Source organism: Lepisosteus platostomus, chromosome 2 (genome assembly GCF_059453375.1).
Source record: "Lepisosteus platostomus isolate fLepPlt1 chromosome 2, fLepPlt1.hap1, whole genome shotgun sequence".
Taxonomy (NCBI): domain Eukaryota; kingdom Metazoa; phylum Chordata; class Actinopteri; order Semionotiformes; family Lepisosteidae; genus Lepisosteus; species Lepisosteus platostomus.
In genome coordinates, this window is record NC_142612.1 from 63,687,389 (window position 1) to 63,707,030 (window position 19,642).

The 19,642-nt window shown below is 41.4% G+C and overlaps 1 protein-coding gene and 1 long non-coding RNA gene across 5 annotated transcripts in view; one reads left to right on the forward strand and one right to left on the reverse strand.

The window, feature by feature from the left end:
• The window catches only part of ephb3b (eph receptor B3b), a 63,523-nt gene extending 60,363 nt beyond the window's left edge, over positions 1 to 3,160 (reverse strand). Inside the window, exon 1 of one of the 2 annotated variants that reach the window (XM_088612403.1) lies at positions 2,477 to 3,160. In XM_088612403.1, the coding sequence (XP_088468529.1) occupies positions 2,477 to 2,534 (58 nt within the window). In that variant the 5' untranslated portion in view covers positions 2,535 to 3,160. The remainder of the gene's footprint in view (positions 1 to 2,476) is intronic. The other variant, XM_088612395.1, reaches the window with a different exon arrangement.
• Positions 3,161 to 5,631: 2,471 nt separating this feature from the next.
• The window catches only part of LOC148676752 (uncharacterized), an 80,112-nt gene continuing 66,101 nt past the window's right edge, over positions 5,632 to 19,642 (forward strand). Inside the window, exons 1-5 of one of the 3 annotated variants that reach the window (XR_015928304.1) lie at positions 5,632 to 6,111; positions 6,792 to 6,913; positions 9,208 to 9,317; positions 9,709 to 9,789; positions 10,345 to 17,359. This is a non-coding gene — a long non-coding RNA (uncharacterized LOC148676752). Of the gene's footprint in view, positions 6,112 to 6,791; positions 9,318 to 9,708; positions 9,790 to 10,344; positions 17,360 to 19,642 lie in introns of those variants that run through there. The other 2 variants (XR_015928293.1, XR_015928296.1) reach the window with 2 other exon arrangements.

Genomic DNA, 19,642 nt, shown 5'->3' on the forward strand with positions numbered 1-19,642 from the left:
TTAACAAAATATATCAACTTCAGTACAGCCTGCCTGCCTCCCCGTGAAAGTGCTTTAACTGGCTCTATAGACCCCCAGGAGCCTGTGGTCTTTCATGCTGATCTGCGGTACATTCTACCATTTGAACATTGCCCTCTCCGCAGATAAAATACACATTCGTTTGTAAATGTGCTTTTTAAAATGCGTGATTTGTGGCCCAGGGGCCAGTCATCTATAATACATTTGCAAGAAAGGAAACACGAATTTCCCATTATGTTGTTTTGTAATTAAAACGTAAAAGCAACATCAATTAAGCAGTCTTGCACTTGACAACCAAAAAAAATGCTAGCCATTAGAATTTTGGTCCATACACTTTTAACTTTTCTCAATGATGAGGGTACCAAAAAGGGAATTAAAAGTTGGGTTTATTTTCCTAAGAGCAAGAGCAGTCAGGACTGCGTCACTCTTTTGTCGAAGCTTCCGAGATCGCGGTTTAAGCGGTGCAAGTTACCTTTAGCCGTTTTATCAACATTTGGCTCAGAGCCTCGGTGCTTTCAATCTAACAAGCAGACCAGCGACTCATAGAACTGTGAAATGAGAGAAGAAAAGACACGTTTCGTGGAAATGCCGCGCGGTGCCAACACGCGCTTATTTCGGTGGTCATCGTGAAGTGGTTGAAGCTCAAACGGACAAACAGCCTATTTCCACAAAGGGTACGGTATGTACTGTTGTGTCTATAAAATCATAAAGTAACTGCTGCCTTACTGTAAAGGACCAACATAGGGAAAACACCACATCAACCAGAACTTTCGATTATTATTGTATTATTATACACAAAGACCAACGCCCTGTCGTAACCTCCGCTTTATAATCATAATTATTGCACGCGACATTAAATGGGTTTTGATTTTCAATCGGATACGTCTGAGAAATGTTTAAGGACAACGCACTGTGATTAAATAAATGGTGTTCAAAGAATATTATAATGTGACTTGCATCATTGAAATTTGTGCCACTTTTATTTAAATTAAATGTTTATCATAGTGCAAACGCGTTTCTCGATTTAATTCAAATGGGTGAAAAAATATTTTCCAGGAAACAACGATTTAAGGAGGACCTTTACGTATATGAATACAATGATACGTCTTGACGGCGTTGCAATTCCTTCACCGAAGGTTTAGGTTTACACAGAGAGTAGCCGAGGTGCCCAAAGGTCGCCTATTGACCGCCGCTGAGCAGAGCGCCGGTGCGCGTAAGCGAGCCGAACTCCGCCGCTGGAGAGATCAGAGGGTAACGCGGCTTTCCTTGCAAACATTTTCTTTGGAGCAACACAAAACCTCATTCTACAAACAATTCTCCTTTTTAAAGAGGGGTTGCATTTGTTTCTTAACGTCTTTCCTTACAATTCTGACCAATTTGGGTTTATTTGACCAAAATGTTTACATTTGGTTTATAGCCGTGACAAAGTAATTTGTTACACTTTCTTCTTAGGGCTTTTCTTCCCATTTTGAACAGCGCAGAAAGCCGATTCCCGGGACTGGCGAAGAATTACCACCACAAAAATAATATATACATCCATAACACAAAAAAGATGAGGGAAAAAACGATCAAATATATCAATAAAGGCATCAATAAATGGTTTATAAATCGTTAAGCAAGGGTTTCCAGCAATTAAGCAAAACTTAAGATTTGAAAAGGTTTTATTGACAGCCCACATCCCTTCAAGACGCCGATCAGTAGAGGTGATAAGAACTGTTTGCCCGGCATTGGAAACATTTCAAACACGGACTTGTTACTTTGACACAGTCTATGCACGGATGAAAACCCCCCTGGTAGGATATACATCGCACTTAGCCAGACTTGGTAACAGCGAGAGGTGGCCCGGGCACCTTTGCTGTCTCAGCGCGGGGCGTGCGGAGAGTCCGCAGGGCCGGGGGCAGGTTACGGGGGGGCTCCCCGGTGTGAGACCGTGTTGCGCTAATTTCCTCGGAGGCTCGAGTACAAAGACAAGGTTGCGTGGACAGTAAGAGGTCCTTTTAACAGGAATACACAAGGAGCAATGGACGCTTATTCTCAGCCTCACAAACGCGTATTAAACAGAGTGATTGCATACCGGGCTGTGTACTATCGCCCCCCTCCACCCCTTCAAAAAATATAGAGACCTTGATACTTTAAAGCTACATGAAAACTTAAAAGAATTACCCATTTCCAGCAACTACGGCATTTAAAAAGACTGAAAAAAGTCTGTAATATACGTGTATGTGCGAAAATCGTTAAAACAGAACGGACAATCAAATGACCACAGATACAGAGCGCAAACAGAATTTGATCAACTTTTCGCTGCATTCTAGTAATAGCCACGAAGATTAAAGCCTGGAAAGACCTCGTCGGTTAACCTTAAATCGTTTTACAAATAGTAATTCCTGATTTTTGTTTTACAAGAAAGGGTAACATTTTCCACAATTTAAAACTAAAATGTGGAAAATGTTTGACTTACCTTCAACAGCTGAAGCCACGGGCAGCAGAAGGCTGCACAGAAAGACCCAATAATCCATTGTCACAGACCCAAGAACTCGGACATGTAAAGTCACAGGGAAACGGAACAAAATTCCAACGTGGTGATCGGTCCAGTATACTCCGATCCACCGCTCTCAAGAACGAGTACTGCCTCCAATCCAAGAGCCCAACTCCCCACACAGTGCTCCCGTGGTGCTGTTTCCGACACCGGGACAGTCTTCGTTTCTCCAGGCGATCAGAACCTGACAACAGCCTCGCTCCTCGTACCTCGCATTGAGGTGTTTATCCCTGAAGTTGAGTGGGTAGAATCACCCCGTGTTTATAATCGCGAGCGATGAATGAAAACGGTATTATATTTACTAGATTCAAGCCGTGCTAGTTCCACAGGGAGAGTCAAGACGGTCGGGCAGGTTCCGGTGTCGGATGAAGGTTCGGAAAAGAACAGATAGCCCCGCTCGCTGGCTACGCTCTCTCCATGCCACAGTAGTCCAACCATGTACGACTTTTACAAGCATGTACATATATACACGTCTGCGTGTAGAGAACTCCAGTAAAAGCGCCGCGGTAACACTATAATTCCCTGAGCTACTCTCGGCCCGGCTGCTCGCTGTTGCTACCTCTCAGTTCGCTCTCCGTGTGCGTGTTGGAATGAGCGAGTCTATGGCAAGAGCGTGGAAAGAGAGACGGGGAGGGGAGGAGTTACAGCGGCTGTCTGTCTTCTCCTAATGGGCACACCCCCGCAACTCATTCTCAAAGCTTTGCGGGGCTGCGCTTTACTACTATACGCCGATCGCTTCTCTCTGTGATACCCTGGGACTGTGGGGCTTCAGATCAAACGGGGACATTTAAACAGGAGGCTTACAGCGGTGACGCAGCGCCCCCTGCGGGACAAATATTAATTGTAGTAATGTTGCATTACAGTACAGACTTAAAAATTGCAAGAATTGCAACATAATCTATTTATGGTCATCGTTATCCATTATTATATAAGGATAAACTACTTTTTGATTGTTTGAGGGTGAGTATAGAACTGCGAAAAACTGAGGCCGTTTGCGTGTATCTATTTAGTTCTGATTTCGTAAATTTTGCAATTGCATTTGTAATAAGGGCAATTACGAACATTGCCATGCAGCAGATTGTCAAGCATTCCAGAGGATACTTTTTTTTTACATAATTACTATTTGCCCTCTCAAAAGTCCCTCTCTTGAGCTCAGAGAGGAAAGAATCGAGCCGATTAAACCTGGACGAAAACTAAAACAATCTACCCATTAGCGGGCCGTATTTCCCCGTGGATACAGAAGGAACAGAGTCTTGCTTTTGACTGTTAAGGAAAATCTCCACGTCTGCGTTGCACTCGCAGTATTATTCACCAGTCCTTGCGCACAACAAACGTTTACGAAGACATAGTCATTGGCTTTGCTAATGACAGCACTTACCGCGCATTACTAATACACAAAACTGGTCCCGAACAGAACTGAATCTCAATAAGTACATTTTTGCAAGCTGAAAATAGTTACTTTATTATTTCATAGGCAAGGACAGTGTCTGTAAAATTATGAATAAAAAGGCGAGCTCACTGGAAAGCACGTTAAAAATGCGAAAAGTCAAAGGAATTGTAAGAAATGTATATCCATGTAATTTACGTATTTTTATTAAAACATATTGAAATGCTCAGGAGGAAAACTTTGTGCGCAAAATAATTAACAATAATACGAAAATGTACTAATTAAATATCACTGCGTGATTGTTTATAATTTGGTTATGTGGTTATTTCAAAGCATTTGTTCAACACATTATGCATCTGTATTTTTTTTTCTTTTTAGAAGTCACCTTAAACTGCCCTTTACAAAGCTGGAACTCACACAAAACCCGACTGATAGAGGAAATGAAGCTGAATACAGAAACGACTCTCCACGGCTGCAGTTAAGATATGCCTGGATTGCGGCGAGTTAGTCATTTTAAATAAATCCCTTGTATATCTATATAACGAGGAGTGTTCTAAATTAGCATAACCGTTGGAAATAATAGGCAACAACAACAATAGGTCATGGAGTGCCTAAGATCGCCAGGCGGATGTGCGGTGCGGACTGACACCGGGACAATCCCATCGCTCTCTCCGCGCTCCAGCTGCCGTGTCACCGAGACAACCAGCTTAACCAGATCTAAGGCCGCGCGAATTACTGCTGAAACTTGTTTTTTTATCTTTAAATATAAGAAAGTGTTGATTACCAAATAATTGCCTGCAATTTCCAGTTTGCATTGCTTATTAGAAGTAGTAGTATTGTACACAGTATGTAATTACTATTAATTATTATTAAAAGTGAAATATAATTTAAATCAGGAATAAAAGAGTCTCACAAAAAGCTACAACACACAATATTTAAATAAGATAAACAAGAGAATGCTAAACTGGCCTAAATATAGCAATTCTTCTGAAATTGAGAAAGGTTTATAATGATTACTAAAAGTTACAATCGATAGGAGACCAGTTTGGCCATCTAGGCCGTTATAAGTAGCCTGTTAAGCAGAGAATGTAATCTCAAGGCATAATTAGCTATTTTTGCAGTAGAAGTCTTTTTTAATAATTTAAATCAATATTTAATTATATAATATTTAAACTAATTCTGACAATTTAATTATTTCAAACCCTTAGAATTGTTGACATGCTACGCGTCATTTAATAAATATAGCAACGTCTCTTCTAAATAGAAGTCATCCACTCAGAAGTCATCGCTAGTGTGACACAACGGGGAGAAACAACAAAGAGTAAAAAGGAATTTTTATAGGAGGAAATATTTTCGACATTCACCCGGAAAAAAAGTGAAAGCTTATGCTAGTTGATAAATGTTAAGTTCTTAAAATACAAATGTTGCTTTGACGTTATTTTCTACACATACCTCCATTAGAAAATGTTCTGAGTTTTGGGAAAGTATCCTTTGCAATTATTTAACTGGATCTTGACTTAATTTGCTGCTGCTGGGATTTTCTGACATGATAGGGAAATTATGGCAGGGTGAATTACGCTGTTCTTGACCTTACAAACAACTTTACTCTAGAAGTACAAACTCTAGAATAGTGTACTTTTATCAATATCATTATCGATTATAATAATGCGATGATGGTGATGGTATACTTAGGGCATTTGATGATCATGATTTCATTAATAGGACGTTAATGTTTTAACTGCGATATAAATGCGTCACCATTCTACCACTCCCGGCGACTGAGCACAACCCCGTCTTTGGTACAGGTTGATAAATATTTTAAACTGCGAAACCCTCTCACAGTTTCACAGTTCAAGACCCACCGGGGCTCTGCCGTTTTAAATGCGGCGCCGTGTAATTTCTTCTTCTGGTTAAAGCCTGTTTTATTATAACATACAGAATTTAAAATGTGGACTGAAAAGGGGTCCAAAATAAACAGTTCCCTGACAGTGTAGATTACTTCTACTAATAAAAATGGTTTAGTAATAGAAAGGCAGTTCTCCGAAGAGTATGAGAGATGACCTATAGCACGAGACTGATGTACATCGGCTCTGCAGGTCAACGCCCAGTCGGACATATCTATGGACACGCAGGAGCCGTGTGAGATACCAGACAGGTGAATCAGACACAGGTGAGAAAAGGGATATGCGCTCACACTGCCCGTGAACTGAACGTACTTGAAGAGGGGGGAAAAAAGCGCTTTACTTTCGAACCGTGCGGTGACTCACTCAGCATGTGAAGAGAACGCTGACTTCACAGTGATTATAATCATAATGATCTGGTAACACTGAACTGAAAGCGTCTACACGGCTCTGCGAACCGGCGCTGACTCGCCCGCTTTCTTCGTTAAACCAGAGCTCTGTAAAAAAACAAAGCAATGGCCTTTAGTTTAACAAGAGGCAAACCCATGAAGTTTAAAATTACACGAAGTGTCGACATAACAGCCGTAGGCAGTTTTGGTCGAAGTGTTTCATATCCCACTCTGCGTATAAAGATTCCTAATCTTGTTCAGCTGTGCACGAAAAAGTAAAAAGCATAACTTTGTTTTGTACTAACATGACATATAATAATAATAATAATAATAATAATAATAATAATAATAATAATAATAATAATAATAATAATAATTGTTGTTTTTGATGGACATCGTGGTATTACTTATGTTAGCAGCACTCCGTTGGCTATTAAGAATTAAATTAAGCTATAGCTCCACATAAGCTATCATCATTGTTATCAAATACTACAGATTTTACATATGGGAACTGTAAACGCAGAATAAATAATACCCACTTTACTCCCTAATCCATCTAGAGTATTGATTGATTGATCCGTGCTGTCGTTGACGTGGTTCTACAGTTAGACCTCTGGCAGTTGCAGTGTTTATGAACCAGAGTGAAGACTGGGATTGTGCTCTTCTGAACCTTTTCGCCCGGGTGAGTAAAGGGCGACCGTCGGTTTAATTTCCGTTCTCTGAGGGAAACAAGCCTTCAGCCCGGATTGCCGGAAAGAACCCGGCTGGGCACCGACCCACACGCTCTGATAGTGAGGAAAAGCTTTTTCATTCTTAAACCCAAGGTGTGAACTCGGACAACAGCTACCCTAAGGCAGTTAATTAATGAATAACTCGACAGGGTAGTAGCGCGTACAAACTCATTCTTTGACCGGAATGTCAGTTTAGTCAAATATTGTGAATGTACAGTGCTTTCTGTATTGGTAACTTATGAATACAGAAAATACGAATTAATATTTTTTTATTAACACACCATGTATGATTTATACATAATCATTAATATTTTTACATATGTAAAAAGGAAGTAGTCATTTTGTGAAAACCTTCATCGCTACCTGTTATTTTAAACAATAAAAAAATGGAAATACAAATCGCTTCATGAGTAGTTACTGTTCCCTAAACTGGTCCAAGACTGGTTGCAAAGTTATACAGCCAATTCTTCACTCACTGTTGAAGTATTTTATATTCAACGAACAGCAACAATAATCTTGTGTATTCAAAATATTACTGAAACTGCCAAACGATAATGGAGAACCTGCAACAAAAAAATATTAATCGTTTAATTGTCATTGCTGACAATAGTGATGACGACGCTATACAGTAACAGGCAAGTTATTAACGTTTTATATGTGATTTATACTCTGTAACTTGGTTGTAAAATAACACTTGCAAAAACTCATATTCATCCATACCATGAACCAAGACGGCACACATTAATTTACAGGTTCTTAAAAACCTACTCAGTGTCTGAATATTAGATTTCAAGATGAAAGAATTTAGTAATTGCTCACTGCTCTACTTTTTCGCGTTTTGCGAAACTTTGTAACTTTGTGCATAGGTTTTAAGTTTCGACAAAATAACACAGAGAACAAAATAAAATAGTTGCACGAAGAGACTGAAAAGCCTTTTCAAGCCTTTTAATGTTTTTATTTTCAAAACCCAGCGCACGAAATATGAAACAAAGGGGCTGTATCTTTCTGCACTTGTAGAAACAGAGGCGCATATGATATAATGTAGACGCTGATTAAATAATATACTACAGCTTAGATGTTTCTCGGCGTGAAAAAGAAATCCATGCAACGTGGTTCTCGGGGTGGGCAGGGTCCGTTCGTCACTCTTATGTTCTCAGGGAGAGACGCCATAAATCCTTTAATGAGCGTGTCTCCTGTAGCTGGGCTGGCTCTGGTGCGGGTTTCTGCTGCTCCGGGAGGTGTGAGTGGGATGAAAGGCCGGCCGGCGTGTACTGTGCTTTTGCCGGCTCTGCGCTTATGTCGTGTCAGTGTGTTTACGCCGACACGCCGAGGTTAAGCAAGGGTAATCCCTGGGTTCACCCCCCAGCACAGGGCTCTGCGAGTCCCGAGCAGTCCGCCCGAGAATACCTATCGAACGGTTCCACGACACCAAACCTCTCTAGTTCAACAGGTTCGGCTGCAATTCACAATGTGTAACTGTTGGGATTTTTTTTTAGCAGAAGCCAGATGTATCTTAAATCACCGTGATGTTAACAACGAAGAAACTATTTCCTAGTCATCTGTAACCGCGTTACATAGTTCGGGAAGCAAAGTAATAAAGTCATATTAAAAAATAACGTGAACGGAAGAAATGTAAAGAAGATTTGATTTGTTTCGTTTCAAAGAGGTGTTTTTTTTTCTCAGCATCTGCTTTCGAAGTGTCTGATTATTCGTAGAATATGTTAACATTATTTGTGACACACTACTCACCTGAAGCCAGTCTCTTTGCTGTGAAGTTACAGAATGATTTTACAAGCTGCAAGGTCACACATTGCCGCGATCAGTAAAGTCGCATCGACAGTTCCGAGCAGCTTGGTTTTGCCTCCCGCACGATGAATTTGAGTCCCGAACTTCCCTTCGCGTACGGAAGAGAAAAATGGGCCGAGTGGCTGTGGGCTTACGTTTGCTACCGGGCCAAGGTGTAAGCATTAATGAATGTGTATTTTACTCTTTTGGCGCTTTAATTTTGATCTGATTATCGTACATACAATCATTATAATAATCATTCATAGGGCATACACTGTCTCATTCCCACAGGAAAAAAAACAACAATAAATACATGCATTAGTCATATCAGTTCCTTTAACAGTAATTTCTAAACATTCTTTCTGTAATGTTTGGGCATCGTCAGGATTGTGTTTGTTTCCAATTGCTGTGCTGAAAGACAATGAACTAACTAGTCGGTATTGTACACTGGCAACTGCAGAAGACCCACTCCAGATAAGTGTCAACTACACTGAAGACAAACACCCAGGGACTTGCCCTGAGGAGCAGTGTAAATTAAGACCATCAAACCCAACCCTACAGTTATCGAAGGTAAGTGCTTTGCTCAGCCCTGTGCTTACTGTTTGTTAGTCTGCTGTTATGGGAAGGGCCGAGCAAATCCCAAGCAAAAAATGAGCTTTTAAAAGAAAAGCAGTTTAATGAAACACCTACATCTGTGTTAGTGGTAAACAAGTCCAGGCTGGATGTTCCAAACTAGAACATCTTTGAAGCTGTAATGAGGGGGGAAAGAAAGTGCGTTAAAGTACAAATCCAGGAGTTGACCAGTCAGGGCAAATAAGTTTTTATATTTAATAAAATCTTTTAAGTTGTGGATCTTACACATTCCGCATACTTTTTCCAGCCTTGTGAGAGCGTGACTTTCCCTGTGACATCCCCTAAATATCATTCTGTTACCTGGCACGAGTTTCTTTTTTTATCTTAGAGATAAAAGAAACATTGAGAGAGGGAGAGTGTGAGGTGGGGGGACAGACAGTGCACTCTTCTCTGGCTTGGTGAGTTTGAGGTTAGTTTAAAAGACATTTTTTCAGCTTGGTGGAAGCTGGTCTGAGCAGTGGTGAAGGCAGGGCTGGGGGTTTCAGTTCCACACCTGGTGCACATTAGAAATTCAATAAGTAAAGTGGCAGACATTTTATTGCCATCTGGAAGTTTCTCTTGACCCCCCCTCCCCTCAACTCGAGCATCCCTGGCTACCTAATAGCGCTAATGCAGTGTGGACATGGCTGTATCACCTTCCTTGTGTGTGTTGGGGGGGTACTGTGAACTGGGGTCTGGAGAAGCTCAAAGGGCTTTGAGGCGAATTCCAGGCCGGGACAGACAAGTGAAGTTTTCACAGCCTCTAATCCCCAGCACTCCCAGGGCGCTGCAGCACTTAGACAAGATCACAGACAGGCCGCTGCTCCCAGCCTGCGCCTCACGTGCACTAATAAATCAACCCCCACAATGCCACTCGTCAGTGCTGCTTCTGCCCGATTTCCTCTCACTGTGTCTCTCGTCTGTCCCTCCCTCCTCCCTCTCTGTCTCTCTTTCTGCACGCCCTCCCTCCCTCTCTCCCCTACAGTATGTCTGTCTTCAGATGGTACTTGCTGGAGACACATGTCACCCCCAGTTGCTTCTGGGCAGGACTACGCTGCAGTCTGCTGTTCTGGGAGTGTAATGGTGAAACATCGCCCAGGCAAAAGCACAAATCTTAAATGTGAATGTTTGGCCCCGTGCTTCTGTGAAAAACAGCAGGTATGTTGTGACTTTGTATTGATCTGCAGGAATATATCAGAAAGCATTAGCATCAGTTCTACACTGGGATTAAGCCAGTCATCAGTGTCTGGTGTCTTTCACTGCTCTGAGAGCCTCTGAGAACTATTGTCCGGCTTTGGGCTGACCATTGCAGACCACCCATGCAGCTGGAGATAATGGACTTCATACTTGAGTGTTTCAGCAATCACTGCTACCATATGGACATGGTCTGTTTCTGAATTCATTTTCCCTCCATTCAGAATGCAGTGTTTTAGTGTCAGCGTAGAGTATCAGAGTTATGAGCAGGAGCTGAGAGAGGTTAGCAGGTTAGTTCAATTTCTTTGGGTCTGCCACTGTCAAACTTCGCTGCAGAACTGATTGCGGTAGAACACGCAGATGTCATGGTAAATAATAATGAGGCAAGATGTATATTGTGAAGGGCTGTGGTAATACAAAATTATCTTATGGATAAGCATGGTAAATCAGTGCTAGAATGAATGGAAATGCACTGCAGAATTTTTAGAGTGCCGATATCCCTTGTCTCTGTCAATCCCTGCCCATTCACTTGGTCAAGAGTGGGGAAGAGCAGGTTGAGAATCAAATACATTTAGAATGAGTGTAAAAACACAGACACTGCAATGAGCAAGGAGAGTGAAGCTCTTCACCTGAGTGGTGGTGTAGTGCATACAACTTGTGGGTTCCACAGGGTAAGTACAGACACACAACCACACTGAAAGCTGGAGGATTCGAAATGGAGCCAAGATCCTACCGACACAAACACAACTCCTGGCCAAGACTGCAGAGCCCAGAGAAGAATAGTGCTCTCTGTTTACCCAGCTTAGGTGCTGAGGCATGAATTGACAGGTAATGCCTGATCAAGACAGAAAGATTTATTGCAAACAAATTGATAGGAAACATAATGAGACAATAAAGCTGTCTACAGGCCAACTCTGGCAGTGTGCCTGGGTATCTGTCAGTCAGTCTGTCTTTCATGTTATACGCCATCCTCTTTTTTTCCCTTGAAAACTCTTGTTTTCATTTTTTTTTCCGTCTTTGCCTAACACGTAAAACACAAAACATGTTCAAAAGCAGTCCAAACTTTTTGGCACGTTTTCTCGCTCTTCCGTGCGGTTTGGATGGGAGTAACTGAGTGCGGTCAATTTTGTGATGCTGTAGCAGAGAAACAAATTAGACTCCTATCACAATTTAATCCACGTCAGATTTGTATGAGTTGCAGGGTCTTCTATAGCACTAGTTGCTGGATATTTCTAGCCTCTTTCCTTGATTTTCACTAAATATGTCTAGACAAGTAGGTCAAGTTAAAATAATATTAAACCTACAGCCTTTCTGTGTTATCAGCACACCTCACACTAGGTCCTGCAGCTCATAAAAGCTGAATAGTTCTAGCTATTTATCAGTGTTAAATGTCACCTCAGATGTGTAGGTCTTTTCCCTGTGTCTTTCTGTCCAGCAGGGTAGGGTATAGAGTTTTGGGTCAGGAATTCAGCCTAATCTGGCTGCGGGGATCCCTTCCTAAACAGAAAATAAGTGAAATCCACACAGATGCCTCTGGCCAGAGTTTGTCCTGGATTCAACAGCATTAAGTATACTAAAAGTACAAGGGTAGCCTGGTGCCAGAGTGTTGGTTTTACACAGTGGCAGATTTGGGGTATAAAGCTTTAATGTTTTGCTGCTGGGCTTCTCCTGAAAGACTCTTCTAACTCCCCTAGTTAAGAAGCATTGCCTCTAGTTAAATGTACCTGGAGATGTTCCAGTTAATTTAGTGGAATGCAAAGTTGTGCATTTTTTGTATTTGGATTCAAAATCATAGTGGTTTTCAGTTTAAGTTTATTGAGAGATGCACGGATAAATTCTTCTCTTCCCTTTTCCTCCCCCCCTCTCCCCCCCATCCTTCTCTTACCTGGCAGGCTTGTTTTGTCTGTGTCCACGGTAATCGTATCCAGCAGGATTAATGAGGGCTCCATTGTTTAAATTTCAGTTTGAAGGACCTCTCTTGCTGTGTCTAAAATGCTCCTTAGCTGCAGGCTTGTTCAGAATATATTCAGCCACATGTCATAAGGCTGGGTACTACATTGCCACCTAGAGCCACCATTAGCCACATTATGTCAGAGTTTAAATTGAACTTAACCTAGAGTTCATTCTCAGGTGAAGCAAATGTTATAGAGAAACCAGAAAAACAACCATTACAACAAAAATGAATCGGGTTTATAATCCAATACAATACACAGACAAAGTGAGGAATGACACTGAGACAGACACAGGCTACCGTACAATAAAGGTATCCAAAACAAGGTCTTCTGTGAACATAAGGTCAATATAGTTGTTTGGTTGTTTGTTTTTTTGTTTGTAGAGTTAAAACCTGCCACAATCTATACCTCACCCCATCTGCCACCACACCTCCACTTATATCTCCCATCACCCATCGCTAACATTGGCACCGAGTGGTTGAGACACTTGCAGAACGATGCTGAAGACATTTAGCTCTTGTTTCTGTGTGCATTCCACCACATTGATGCCGCCAAGTAAACACTGTTCATCTCTCAGTGGCTATTAACTGCTTCCTGCTCCCATCCAGTGCTAATGAGCCCTGCTCCATGTGTTCTCAGCACAGGTACGCCAATGTGTCAAAGAGTCATCTCCTAGTGTCGCCGCTGCCAGCACATTCCAGGAAAACCGGTTCATTGGCAACCCTGGAGAGTGTGTGGGGTCCCATTAGTGATGGACACATGTCTGCAGGAGAAGCATAGCTCAGACCAGGCTGATGAACAGACTCCTTCCTCTGAGTCATTCAACTGTGTCTTTTTCTCCTGGCTGGGAGCTGGAAAACCGCTCAGTTTGTATCTGGAGAAATATGACTGAGAATGTGTTCCAACATAAATTACTGGGGTTAAAACATGCCTTGCAGAATGCAGCCCCAAACTAACATAGAGCTAGCTGATGATCTCAGTATAGACCAGGACTCTAGAATTGTACTGCTGAGCAATGCAGTCCAACACCCTATTAAACTGACACTGCAAATTGTGTTCACTAATACTAAAATACTGAAAACATGGACTCATTCAACAATGAGCTACCAAACAAGTAGAGGGACCCTTAAACTAAGGTGCTAAAAACAGATGCAGCATAGCATCATAACACAGGGCTACTAGACACAGCAATAATGTGGATGTACTGAACAGAATGCATCCTAGCATTCTAAAATTGAGCTCCTGAAAACTGTGGCCCTAACTCAGACACTGTACTGTTGTAATACTAAGCTACTGTATGGAAATACCATCCTGGACATCTCTCTGTCTGTTGTCCTACTAAGTGCAGGTTTGTAGCACTCAGAGTCTGTAGTTAAAGACAGTGATGGTCCGTGAATCCCATGAGGAACAACAGCAAAAAGTGGCAGCCCGCACTGTCCTCAGTACAAAGGTCACAACACATCAGCCTCTCCTTTTATTTTATTAAACTCTTGTGCAAAGGTCAGTTTTGTAGAACGGAACTTCATCTGCAGTGCAGAGTAAAGCTCAGAAAATATAGACCGCAGAATCCAAAACCATTATTTAAAGCAAATCAATGCTCATCTGCCTCTTCTTTTTCCATTATAATTATTATTATTATTAATATTAATTTGCCTAGCGAATGCTCTTATCTAGGACAACTTACGTTACTAGAACAAATACGAGATACATAAGAGCAATAATTGAACAGATTCCTTTAAAATCCTCACGGGCACTGACACAGTCAAGACTATGGACATCAGAATCAACGGTGAAGTGCAACCCAGAGAATACATAGAAACCCTAAAAACATTAAGCACTTTTTTGCATATAAGTTTGTGGGAGTCTGGAACAAGAGCTACCCAACCATTTTGGTGAAACTGATACTATTATTTCAAGAAATGGCTGGATCAGATCCATGGATTAATTAGCATGTGAAAGCCAATAAATGAGATGAAAGCTACAAAGAAAAATCAGGTGTTTGAAGTTAACAAATAATGTTCCTCTTCTAGATAATGTGAAGAGGTAATATAAAAGGCAAGCAGAATGTTTAACTACACAGGACTTAAATTTCAACGATTTTAATCAAGGAATTTTATGTTAAATGCACTAAGACATATTGTAAGACTTTATTTAGAATATTGTGTATAATGTTGGCCCCACGTTTAAAAAAGATAATGCTGCTCTGGAATTCTTACACAAACAAGTACATCAGCAGTATAGTATAATGACAGTATAATACAGGGTGTAGTCTCTGTACTACACCTGCACCCTGTGTTTCCTGGATCGGCTCTGGTTTGCTGTAATCCTTACCATAATATAATACATAGAGCATCTTTCTGATAATACCTGGATATAAAAATTAGATTTGGCATTTCTATTTAATTTTTATACCCCACCCACCTTTCTGTCATTAAATCATTGTTCATTGCTTGGCTCAGCTCTACAGCCCTTGTGTTAAAGAGGTGTAAACTACACCTATACATCCTCTAAATACATTGCAGGGAAGCCACCTCCTTTCAACACGAAGGTTTGAAACCCTCTTTATGTGACCGTTGCTCAGCTAGCCACCCTCCTTATACAGCACACAGCCCAAAACATTTTGGGAATCTGATTCACACATCCTCAGCCCTCACTGGAACCTGTGCCTTGTGACCAAAAAAGACATCAGAATAGCCTTTGATCATATCTTCTGCACAGATTTGTACCGTGGTAAACGTGTATCATATTTTGACAATTAAGCCCAGATTAGGGCATGCATGTACTATAGAACTTACTATAGTATTTGTGTATAATATACCACGCTTTCTTATAGCACTTATAGCTGTGTTGACTGTGTTAAGCTGCTGTTGCGGGATCAATTAAGTATCTATCTATCTAAATGTGTTTGCCATGCCTCCCTATACATTATACTGCTTTTACCGTAATTCTTCTGTCTATTCCAAAGTGTTTTTATCTTCTAACACCAGTCTGGCCTGCAGGATCTCACACTTGCCTGTGAGCTCTGTCTCCCTGAATTCTACCTCTTTTATATGCTCACTTGGGTTGTCCTGTTTCTCGGCTGTTTTTCTTTTGTGTCACTCTTCCACTGTAGGGCCGACAGTAAAAAATCACAGGTGTTGGTGCTGGGTGAAGGTGTCCTCCACCAGGATGCGGTATTCAGATTGGCACATCCACAGTAACCCATCTTCTCAGACTCAGCATGTGCTGAATTGTGTGAGGTCAGGCCCTAGACTCAAGGCACAGTTTCTCATGTAGCTCTGAGCACTTGACCCTCTCCATCCAGACAAACACAAGTGATGTGTCCACTTGTCTACATCATTTACATTGCCAAAGGCCAGCCTCTTGGGACAGGAGGTTTGAGCACTTTTTAGGTTCTTGGGCAGCTATGTCACTGGTACGATACCTGTTGAGCTCTTGAGAAGCTATGTCTTACATTACAAGACCTGTTGAGCTCGTCAACCTCAGGGTAATATTCCCATTAAATCAAAGCATGATCCCTTTCATACCCTTAGGCAACATTCCATTAAGTGGGCTTTGCTTTCAAGAATGCTAAAAGCAACAGACACAAAAATGGCTATTCACTTACAGTATTTATGAAGTGTAATAAATACCAGTAGTGGAACTGTGTTTACTGTTGATACCTGTTCTTAGTGTATTGAATACACATTCACAATACACATAGCAAGTAATAGTTAAGAGGTTCCAGTGCAGTGGTTTTAAAATTATGGGTCATGACCCCAAAGAGGCAGTGGATTCATTTTAGTGCAGTTACCTGGACATGTTTAATTTAACTTAGTAAATCAAAAGTCTTCAGATAAGCGTCATAATAATAGTAATAAAAGCATTAAATTACAGCTGTTTTATTTTATAATACTTCACTTGCCTTACACAGACACACCTTTGTCGAGAATTGTCTGAAGTGGTTACTTAGCAACTGTCTCAGCATGTTGTGGTTTAAGACAGCAAAGTTCCTGTAAAAATGATTTTAGGAACAGACCATTTTTGGGAGGAAAAGTGGTGAAAATGGGAGTGATAAAGGAGAATTGATTGTTACCTGCAGCAAAAGAAGATTGGACACAAAATATTTGAAGAGTGAGAAAAAAATAAACTGTAAGGGCAAATAAAAATAAAATACCTGGAATTTGGGTTTACATAGACTGGTTCAAGGTCTTCATGTATGTTGCAGTTTTGGCAAAGGAGAGTTCAGAATGTTGCTCTGAGCCTCACAGTTCTCCACTCACAGGGTCCCATTTCACAAGTGAACTTTGTTTTCTAGTGTCGGATATCAAGATTTATTATTAAACCTAACAAATAAAGTGACTACATTTTGAGGATATTGCAATTGCATTGTGTTGTAAAATATAGTATTGCATTGTAAAATCACATAGTGATATTTATTTAAAATATGAGGTTTTCTTGAGTAATGCAGGGAACTGGGGGTTAGTACTTACATTTGAAAAGGTAGAAACAGGATCAGCACATCTCTTGATTTCAGATTAGAGTAATTCTGGCTTTAAAATAAGCACATGAGGAAGGTTATGACTGAGATGTGACTTTTGCATATCTTGTTCATTTGGCAATTCATTAATTATCAATTTTCAAACTTTTTCTTGAAGAATCCCAGAATGTGTAAACAGCATGTTTTAAATAATTGATTGTCTCCTTTACATACCACCTACCCCCACAAACACGGGTAGCTAGTGGTAAACTCTTCTTCATAGAAGTATTACTCTTCTTAGACAGGTTCTAAGAGAGCTTGAAATTGTTTGCAATTGTAAGAATGAATAATTGCCATTCTTAGCATTGTGCTTTGCATCCCAAAAGATTCCTAAGCGCTTCACACATGAGAGGGGTACTGACATAATCTCAGACAGAAGGTCTGCACCCTCCTGAGTGACATGTGCCAGGAGTTCCACTACACAGTACAGCTGCTCTGCTCTATTGTTATTGACAATCCATTTATCCATCCCTCTTCAGAAAACCACTTCTTCTTGGTAAGTGTCACAGCAATCCAGAACACAGACATATCCCAGATGGACAGAGCGCAAGGTCTGCATACAGGGTGGGACATGATTTCAACACAGGGGTACACAAACATACAAAGATATCTTTGGATGGTGAGAGGAAACTGAAGCATCATCAAAAACCCACACTGACATACGGAGACTATGAAGACACACACAAGGCACACACCAGTCCAGAATCAAACCCAGGACCAAAGAGGCACCAGCACTTATCTCCACTCAATCGTGTGGCCCTCTTGTACAATACAGTCTTAATGCAGACCACAATACAGGGTAGATTTACACAGCCTGTTAAGCCACATGTGCATCTCATAGGACTCACAAATGTACCAACCAATTAAGAGTCCTGTTTGGAGGGTCTTTTGAATAGTCCACAGATTGATGATTACACTTTTCAGCTATGGTGATATCTATTACTGTGATGATATATGTGTTATGATTGTTTCTATATCAACTATGGTTGTTTTTGACTGTATGATTATGAGCAGGATTCCCAAGTAATTTGTTGAGTGGTGAGAGTCATAATTGCTGGGGTAAGGGATTAGGGATAAGGAATAGTAATTAGTGACTTTGTTTCTTTATTTTAGTAACAAGTTGGCATAAAAGAAGAAATGCACCTCAGTCACACATCCTGAGGGATTTTCTTTCCTTATTGGTGTGGGCACTTTGATGTGCTTCTGGTGATGGATCCATAACAGGGAACCTTTGTCAGTGTTCTCTGTCTTAGTTTGCTGTCAGTGCATCCTGCATGCAGCTGGGTCTGTCTGTCCTGCGAAGCCAGCATTCCCTCCCTTGCTGCATCTGCCCTAGCCCTCCTCACTCCCCCTCCGGCATCACGCTCATTAAGGACAGAATAACAGATTAATGAGCTCTCCTCTTGTCGCTCGTTCACGGGGCCGATTCCGTTCAGGTGGCGAGGCAGCCCTCTCGATGAAACCTGATTAGAGCGAGACGAGGGAGTAGAAACAAATTAAGTGAAACGAAATGGGCTTATTGGCAGCTCTGGCAACAGAAAGCTGAGTTCATTAGCTTAACGAGATTGGGGAGAGGAGAGAGAGGCACCAAGGCAGAGGGGAGTGAAGGGGGGGGGGGGGGAGAGGCACTTCACTTTCTTAACCCGCTGGGATGCTCTCAGCGTTTATCTTCCACATCGGAAAGGCTGGCTCTAAAGAGTTAAAGTTGCACTCTATTAAGGCTCATGAAATGAAAATGAAACTGAATTTTCATTTCCCTCTTCCCAAGAGCCCCCTTCACCTCCTTTACAGCCTTCAACCCGAGACTCCTCTCCTGATCTAATTTGTGCTCACAATGCAGTTGAGAGGAGCATGTGTCTCCTACCAAGGAAGAGGTGAACAGGGAGCCCTGCTTTCTATTCAATCACGGAGATTTTCTTTCCACCTTTAGAGCTAGACCTCTGCATGGCATGTCCAGTGGCTTAGAAGCATTTTGTATCAATTACAAGCCCATCATCAGGAGCCTGAGTTGATGCAAAGCTTTGGTGAGGACAGACAGGGCAGTGCTGCAGGCCATATGAAGCCATCTTGGAGATGGAGAGGGTAAACAAGATGGGCTCTGTCACAGCTAGAGACTGGGAAATAAGCATCACTGATGAAAGAGCTGAGCAGACAGAAAAGTATAATAAGAGTGATTAGAATAATTAGTCATTTACTACTGTTTTTAGCCAAAGGAATATACAGAGAGTGCAAATAAGAAAGTTTAAAAACAAAAGAAAAAACTTATAATTGAAGGGAAGCCACTCAAAAGATAAGATCACTTTATTAGCCACATACAATTTCTTGCATTAGAAATTTGTCTTTTCGCATACCCCAACTTGCTCTCCATGAGACACACAGACACACAGACAGGGAGAAAAGCTTGGGGTCATAGCGCAGGGTCAGCCATTGTACAGCGCCCCTGGAGCAGTTGGGGTTAAGGGCCTTGCTCAGGGGCCCAACAGAGTAGGATTCCTCTACCGGCTGCTGGATTTTAAACCGTCAACTTTCCAGCAACAGGCGCCGATCCTTAGCCACAGAGCTACCGCTCCGCCCCTCAACTAGATCATTTGGCTTTGAGTAGTTCATTCATCCAAGGA